The 8119-nt window shown below is 46.0% G+C and overlaps 1 protein-coding gene across 4 annotated transcripts; it reads left to right on the plus strand.

Annotated features, from left to right (window-relative positions):
• The first annotated feature begins 915 nt into the window (after nucleotides 1-915).
• Nucleotides 916-4893, plus strand: ubl3b (ubiquitin-like 3b). 4 transcript variants are annotated; one of them, XM_049029324.1, is made up of 7 exons: nucleotides 929-1020; nucleotides 1239-1349; nucleotides 1614-1761; nucleotides 3831-3939; nucleotides 4359-4445; nucleotides 4632-4709; nucleotides 4803-4893. In XM_049029324.1, exons 3-7 carry the CDS (start codon nucleotides 1735-1737, stop codon nucleotides 4853-4855), a joined length of 354 nt encoding a protein of 117 aa, XP_048885281.1. In that variant the 5' UTR covers nucleotides 929-1020; nucleotides 1239-1349; nucleotides 1614-1734; the 3' UTR covers nucleotides 4856-4893. The 4 variants fall into 4 exon arrangements, with proteins under 4 accessions (XP_048885278.1, XP_048885279.1, XP_048885280.1 ...); XM_049029321.1 differs by having other exon boundaries at nucleotides 916-1132; nucleotides 1239-1761; XM_049029322.1 differs by lacking the exon at nucleotides 1239-1349 and having other exon boundaries at nucleotides 916-1132.
• Nucleotides 4894-8119: the final 3226 nt, after the last annotated feature.

Here is an 8119-nt window from a genome sequence, read left to right on the forward strand (position 1 = left end):
CCTAGTGGACCCGTGGCCAGTCCGCGTTTTTGCTTCTTCCCAGCTCCCTGCCAGATAGTCCTGTCCCAGGCACTGTCTGTCGGTTCTCCGAGGACTGGATTGGGAAACACTGCAAAAGAGAATGCCTGGTGAATATAACATTGCCAAAAACCATGACTTTCAGATGATAAAGGGTGTCATTTACACAAGTATTGCCTTCTGTCCTTCTAGATTCCTGCAGGATTCATGAAATATTACTGCTTAGCTGCTGCACATGAAATGTATCAAATTGTGTCTGAATATTTACAAAAATTCCAATTAATAATTTTAACACTTTTTTACACACATCATACTTAGTTGTTTACTGTTTTTGTATTCTGTATATATGAATGTCCTGTATTGATTGAGTTGTAAATTAAAAAACTGTTTTCTAATAAAATTCCTTTCCTTTTCTAATAAAATTAATTCCAAAGGAACAATGTAATTTATTCTATTGGCAAATATCTACAAATTTACTAACTTATTTAATGTTGGCGGTGCCATTGTTAATATTTTGTTGATAACTGCCTTACAGGAATAACCAACTAAAAACAATTTTACATTAATCAATGGGGTAAAAATTCATCAAATTATGTTTGTGTTCAGAAAACACATGAGTCCTGAAGAACAGCACTTGAAATATGCAATATGTTTGTTTATATTTATTTCTTGGATGGGGGGGGAATCTTTATTAGGGGGAGCATATATAATATAAAAAGCTACTCCTGACTTAAGCCAATAAATACATATTTATTTGGGGGGGGGGTAAAATAGGCCTAACGACGCCCCTGGGATAGAGCGTATCGGCGCCCCAGGATCTATATCCGGTGGCACTGTTAATAAAACTACTATACCCAGTGTGCCCTAGGCGCTGCCCACTTCCGGGGTTTGGGCCAGCTGATTTCCGGCGTTAATAGCTAAATATACTGCCGTCAGGCTAGAGCTGGCTCTACTGCTTTTATCGGGCGAAGATAATCATCCCTTCGGATGGAAATGCCTCACGTAACGATTACCCGATGAAAAGATCAATGTTTTAGTGTTTAATATCGTTGTTTTTTGTCGATTATACATCACCTGTGTTTTAAGTTAACGTTTAGAAGGGGAAGATTTATAGGTATTTGTGCATTTCGTCCTCTTCCCTGATGCACAATAGTGGTGTAAATTGCGAAGTCTTGCTGGCGAATTAACAGTCTATGTTGTCGGTTTTCCTGCTCGTATAGCGCCCGGCCGCGCATCCCCATCACGCTGAGCGGTCGTACCTGACGGCTGCCGCTTTATCCACACGGTGCTGCTGTCCTCTTATCTGGCCGATCGGGTCTCCCGCAATCTCGGTCAGTTATTTTGTGCTTCCGTGCGAAATAACTCGCAATTTGAATAATATCACATATTTAAATTGTTCGTGTTTGACGTTAAATGTGCAGCCGTCTGAGTGGAGATTTTCTGTAAGCGTCGGTCTATTAACGAACTGTTATTCTTAGTAGTAAACGAGCTAAACGAGCCGTCAGCTTCTCGTCGACTCCGATGGGCGCACGTTTCGCTGTCAGTTAGGCACCGTATGATGCTGTTTTGATGTGACGGTGAGGTCCATTTGTTAGTAGCCGTGCTGGTGTAAAGATTACGGTGAGGAAGACGAGGGCGAAACTGAGCTCGCTGCCCTGCGAGGGGGTCGCCCGTTTCCCTACCCCCCCGACGATCTAACGCCCCTGATAGAGAAGTATGACCCCGCAGAAGGACCCCGATACGGTGAGTCCTCGGATGTGAGCTGCACAGCGGGCGACTCGCCTGCTTTTAATTCATGTGCCTGTGTTTATAGCATCGCCTCGGTGTGTGTGTGTGTTTGTGTGTGTGTCTGTTGGTCTTGCTCAACGGAGAGGAAATGCGACAGCAGAGGGGGATGGGTATGGGGGGGGGGGGGTTAAATGAAACGGCACTGAACTACACAAACGCACATGCAACCTGTTTCCTGGGTCGCCATCTGCCAGCTTCCTAATTTTCGGATTGCTCCAAATTTCGCAGACGTGCACAGGCGCGATTCCCTCTCTCGCTGTTCTAGTGGCCCCCAAATCTTATTATAGACCCCCAAGGCAATCTGTCTGCCCAAATAATTTGATCTCTGGGGGGCATCAGCAAGAGCATGGAGACTTTGAGAAGAGGTGTCCCATTATTAATGTCTTGATGAAATTTTGCAAAGGCTCTTGAGTCTGATCACGGGTTTCTGGTTTGTGAAATCTTTTTTTGTCTTTCAGATTTAGTGTTGGTGACCATTAACTGGCTTGATGTTAATCTTAATAAAATTTAAGGGCTGGAAGTCTAATGTTCAGCCTTAACAATTGTATTTACCCATATCCCTGTGAGTATAAATCAGAAATAATTATAAAAAATTATTATTGTGTACAAGGGTAAAAATAAGTTATGTCCAGCTAGGCTTGATTCGTTGTTGCTGGGGGCTATGGGCAGATTTTGCTGGGGAGGGGGCTTGGCTTGCTGGCTGGGTGCATGGACTGATCATGACTCCACGTGGCCAACGAATTGCTGTGGCACCATCAGGCCAACAGGGAAGGAAAGGCTGTAATGTGCAGCTGTGTGAGATCTGAGGACAATGGCTCCATGTGTTGGAGAACGTATTTGGGTTTGCACTGATGTCATGCATCCCACCATCCTAAGCCTCTCTGTCTACTGAAGTCATGCACATCGGTGGCAGAGGAACCAGAGACGGCCCACTTCTCAGCCAGAAATGCTTTGCGTTTTGCCGAGGGATTTCACTCCACTATTTACATTATGCACTTGGATGCCGTTAATTAAGAAGACCCTGGGAATTCTCCAATTGCATAAAACAAGATTTAAAAAAAATACAGCCAGATTTTTTTATTCTTTTGATGATCCCATGAAAGATTCTTGCTGAGAGTGGCACCTGTCCAAAGATCCAGTATTAGAAAGTCATTTACCTCATGCTGTGATTTACGTGTGTCAGGGCCAAATCAGGTGTCAGATTTAGACTATCTCCAGAGGCAGATGGAGTGTATGCCAGAGGTCAGGGGCCAGTCCAGGCAGGTGAGTGTGTGGTGGTGAGGTCAGGGGGGGTGTTTTTGTCATCCTCAGTTCTGGCTGCCCTTGACACTGGTTATCTTGCCCCTGCAGGGGGTGCCTAAACTGTTCAGTTTATGGCTGCTTGCCTGGGGTGGGACAGTCTACCTTTAAATAGCTCTGTCTACATGCTTAGCTTGTTTTTTTTTGCCCCTGAGAGCCAGACTGCAGGGGCTATCGCTGAGGAGAGTGACAGGGCGTGTCTTGGAAACGGAAGTCCTAGCTTAATATGTGTTGACTTGGGGTGGGGGGGTATATTTCTTTGTCATTGTTCATATGATTGAGGGCTGTTTCAGCTGTATAATTAAGCTACACTAGCTACCTAAAGCATCTAAAAGGCTCCAATGTGTAGCACAAAGGAGCGGAACGTGTGCCTGCCGAGGACACACCCACATCATTCATAATTAATGAGCGAGGCCAGGGTGCAACCCTGGGGCCAGATGCCATTCAGGCTGAGGGATTGCATTGCCGATTGATGGGTCATTTCGTTTCATTACTGCCTTTTAAAACGGGCATGTTTTCATTCGACTTCGCCTCTCTAGCCCCCGACAGAGGCACTCATTTCCCTAACTGCAGTAATTTGGCCCCCTTCTCTGCTAAAGCTTGCAGCTGCAGAAAGGCTATGAGAAGCTGTCCGTGCTGCGACCCTCTCAGAAGCAGATGCCTCTGACAGGCTGTGGCGCTGGACCCCCAATTAATTGCAAATCTAAAGCCCCGGCCATTTTTAGGTGAACCTTCGGCTGATTCTGGTCAGCGGGAAGACGAAAGACTTCACGTTCTCTCCTGATGACTCGGCGAGTGACATCGCGAAGCACGTCTTCAACAACTGGCCCCTGGGTGAGTCTGCTGGGTGGGGGGGATGATTCCGTCAACAACTAGCAACTAGTTATCCTGCTAATTAACCACAGCAACTCTACTCTTCACAAGTAGCCTGCTGGATATCTTGTTTGATAATCCATGAAAGCAGCAGATTTCAGGAATCACCTGTCTCATCTGTACAGCACTAATGCAGGATTCACTGCTTCTTAAACGACCAGGACTCCATCCTCTCTGCCAGCTTTGGTTTTAGTCGTAGTGTATTTTGTTGCTGATGGTTTGCCGTAAAGAGCTTCACTAGCTGAATTTCCGGGGTTAACAGTCATCTTGATGCTGCTGCTCTCAATAAGAGACCGTTAATCCCCTTATTAGCCACAGTTAATGACTCTATCAAGATATCTGCAGTTATTCTGGCTTTATTTGCATACTGCCCTCTACAGGCTGGGAGGAAGAACAGGTGAGCAGCCCCAGCATCCTGCGGCTCATCTACCAGGGCCGGTTTCTACATGGCAATGTGACTCTTGGAGGTGGGCAGTCTGACAACACACCCTGACGCAAGGGTGCAGTTAATTCTATAGAGAATCCAGAGAGATATAAAGAAATGATGTCACAGTGATGCTTTCATAGCAGTTTCTGTTCAGACCCTGAGCTTATCGACGCGTTAGACATACAGCATGTTATCATCATCCTCTATCTGTTTGTACTCCCCGCAGCCTTAAAACTTCCTCCTGGAAGGACCACCGTGATGCACCTTGTTGCCAGGGAGACCTTGCCAGAGCCAAACTCTCACGGTGAGCTTTAGGGTAGAGTTTGGCAATGTGGTTAATGGTGGCTGCTCTTTATGTATTTTTTTTTCACCTTTTTTTTGTAATCTTTATTTTCAGGACAGAGAAACCGGGATAAGAACACAGAGAGCAGTTGCTGCCTGTTATTATAAACTCCTTTGCTGCGTCCTCCCACCCCCCCACCCCCCGCCCCCCCAGTTTCCCATGGTATGCCTGCCCTGGCATCGTCCCTGGTGGACTCTCCCTTCAAATCAATAAGTACTCATTTCAGCCAATAGTGATAATTAACCGAAGCCAAGGATGCTGGACAGTGGTACCTCGCAGGGCTGGACACGTGGGTTCACACCAGCCTGTTTTCCGTTATTTCCCTGAGCTGTATATTTCCAGAAATAAGCCTTTCATCTCTAAGGTGAGGATTGTGTAGTATACAGCTTTTCGGGAGTTAACGCCTTAACACTCAGTATACCCCTGAACAGCATACAGGGGGTGCCGTTGTGCCCGGTTACTGCTGGAGGGGGGGGGGGGGGACCCAGCTGTATGTGTGCTTAATGCCGTCCACGCAGACAAATGCCACATCAATGTCGTAATTGAGCACAGATCGTTTTTCATTGGCTGCAGAAGTATGCAGAAGCTGGGCCTGATGGTGGAACTCGTGGTGTCTTGCGGACTTTGTGACCCCCGGATAAGGATGGGGTGGGGTGGGCTGGGGGTGCCAGGACTGTGACCATTATAGGCAGACAAGTCATTCAAACTAAAAGAGCCCCCTGCCCTCCTTGCTGAAATAGGTAGGATCTGAGAAATAGGGGGTTGCTGTTTCTACAGTAGGAACTAATCAGTTTGGGGGTGGGTAATAGCCTGGTCTCCAATGGAGAGAGAAGCTTGCCTTTCACCTCCTGTATGGATAGATGTAGTCATTTTGCTTGCTGATGAAATTCTAAAGTTTTATTACTGTTTTTGTTTATGATATGTTTTTTTTAAAAAAAGTGTTGTATTAAATTGGTCTCTTTCTGTTCCCTGGGTGTGCTTGTATTTGGGAGCTGGGGGAGGGGGTACGTTCTCTGTGGTTTTTGAGAAATGGAGTCTTCTAAGATGTAATCCGAGCGCTCGCATCTGCCAGTATCATAACTGACCTTGTGCTGTAAATATTAAACGAGGAGAATTCACTTGTGCTCACGAGTGGTACTGGAGTGTCGTCTCTTTCTTCCCCGGTGTCACGATTTAAGAAAAAAAAGGATAGTCAGATATAGAAGTTTGGTCGGCCATGGCTTGTTCCCCAGCCAATCTAACTATAGATCTGTCAGGATCACATGTTGCATGTCAGGTATGAGCTCTGCTTTGGAAGCCTCAAAATATCCAGAATCCATGGAAACTGTCACTGTCTGGTTTTATTCTGTAATTCTCATACTGCCCACCACCTCTAGGTGGCAGCAATGTACTGTACGGTGTAAACTTTGGAGGTTAAACACACTGGTAGTAAAGGTAAAAGGTGTCTTGCTTGTGTAAAGCTGATGGACTGAGGTGTAGAATCTGTAAAGTTGGAAGATCAGTGCAGATACGTCTTTGAGTTAGACCTCCATCACACAATGCTGATTTTTCTCCCAAATTCTGCTCAATTTGGCATTTCCCTTGAATCATGAGTTAACCTCTCGGTTCTCCCCAGGCTTTATTTGGTCTCTCTCACTGCTATCAGAACCATATCCTGCTATGATCTTTATGTTCCGTTTCGATCCAGCATTTCTGCTCGAACCCATCCCTGTGGTTCAGGCTACAGGGTCAAATAATAATCTGACAGCTGTCATCCACAAGGGTTTAGGATCAGTGCCCTGAAAACATAAATCTCACACACCCTCCTTTTTTTTAGCTGGGGGGGCATAGTTTTGTACTATTCGTAGTTCTCTCGTTGCCCCTTCCTCCAATAAGGACGCGATAACCACAGCTACTGAAAAATGGAGTATGAGGTGGAGTTCAGTATCCCCCTCCCTTGGGAAGCATTTGGCTCCCCTCCTGTGAGGAGGGTCTGGCTGCAGGTTGCATCAGCCCCCTCCAGCTTTCCAGTTGACGTTGGCAGAAGGTCTTCGGAAAGGCGTTGGAGACGCTCCGTCTCACTGCCGCACAGATCTCACATTCGGGTTGTTATGTTTCTGAAATGCAGCTACTTGTCATGGCGTGTGTCTGTCTGTTGGTGTGTGGTTTGGGTGCGTGGGTGGGTGGGGGGATGTAGAGAATCCATGGAAGCTTCTGTTACAGAGGCAATATCTGCCTGCTCTTATACTCCACTAACAACCACATCCATGAATCATATTTTACTTGGTATTAGCTAATAATGTAATAGTACTCTGAGAATACAATGCCTACAGAGTGTGAAAATATTATATATGTCAACAAATAAATCGTATTATAAAATATCTTCTTGTTCTGGGTGCACCCAAGCCTTGTGCCTTGTACTGCCTTGGATAGACCCCAACATGGATGGATGGAATTTTCTTGACGTAAAAAGCACTGAAGCTGTTATCTCACCCCTGTTTTGCATAGCCCTTCTTGAAAAACTATTAAATGTACTTACTTATAATGGAAGCCCTAATCTGATGCCTATGGCCTGGCATGAGTGCCTGTGTTTTGTATTTTTTAAAAACCTTCCCTGAGAGGGCTATCTAAATCTGCATTCCCTGTTCATAATAAAACAAGCTTGCAAATTGCCTGCCTTGCATTGTGAAGCGATTTGCCACTGATAATGGCTTCAACTGTGAGCAGTTTGTTCTGTTTCATGGCCCCTGCCATGCTAATTGCAGTCTGTGGCATTAGCCCGGCACTGATATGCTAATAGGAGTTTTTTGCTGTTAGTCAGACTATGCTGTTAGCCACGCCGTAGTGGGCTAATCGTAGTATGTGCTATTAGCCAGGCTGTAGTGTGCTAGTGAGTGTCTGTGCTGCTAGCCCAGCTTTAGTGAGTTAATTGGATTCTGTCCTGTTAGCCAGGCCATAGCATGCTAATGGAAGTCTGTGCTGTTAGCCAGGCCGTAGCATGCTAATGGAAGTCTGTGCTGTTAGCCAGGCTGTAGCATGCTAATAGGAGTCTGTGCTGTTAGCCAGGCTGTAGCATGCTAATAGGAGTCTATGCTATCAGCCAGATCATTACATGGTAATGGGAGTCTGTGCTGTCAGCCAGATCATTACATGCTAATGGGAGTCTGTGCTGTTAGCCAGGCCATAGCATGCTAATGGGAGTCTGTGGTGTTTGTATGCTATTGGACGTCCTGTGTTAATCATAGGGTGACCATTCATCTGGATTTCATCTGGTCCCCTGTCCGGACTGCTGTTGGGTGTTCTCCTTTTAGCCCACAAGCTGCTTTTTTCTCTCCCTCCTACCCACCTTCCCGTCACCACCATCACACGCATACTACAGAAGCTGAGAACAG

The sequence above is a fragment of the Brienomyrus brachyistius genome, chromosome 10 (assembly GCF_023856365.1).
Source record: "Brienomyrus brachyistius isolate T26 chromosome 10, BBRACH_0.4, whole genome shotgun sequence".
Lineage (NCBI taxonomy): Eukaryota > Metazoa > Chordata > Actinopteri > Osteoglossiformes > Mormyridae > Brienomyrus > Brienomyrus brachyistius.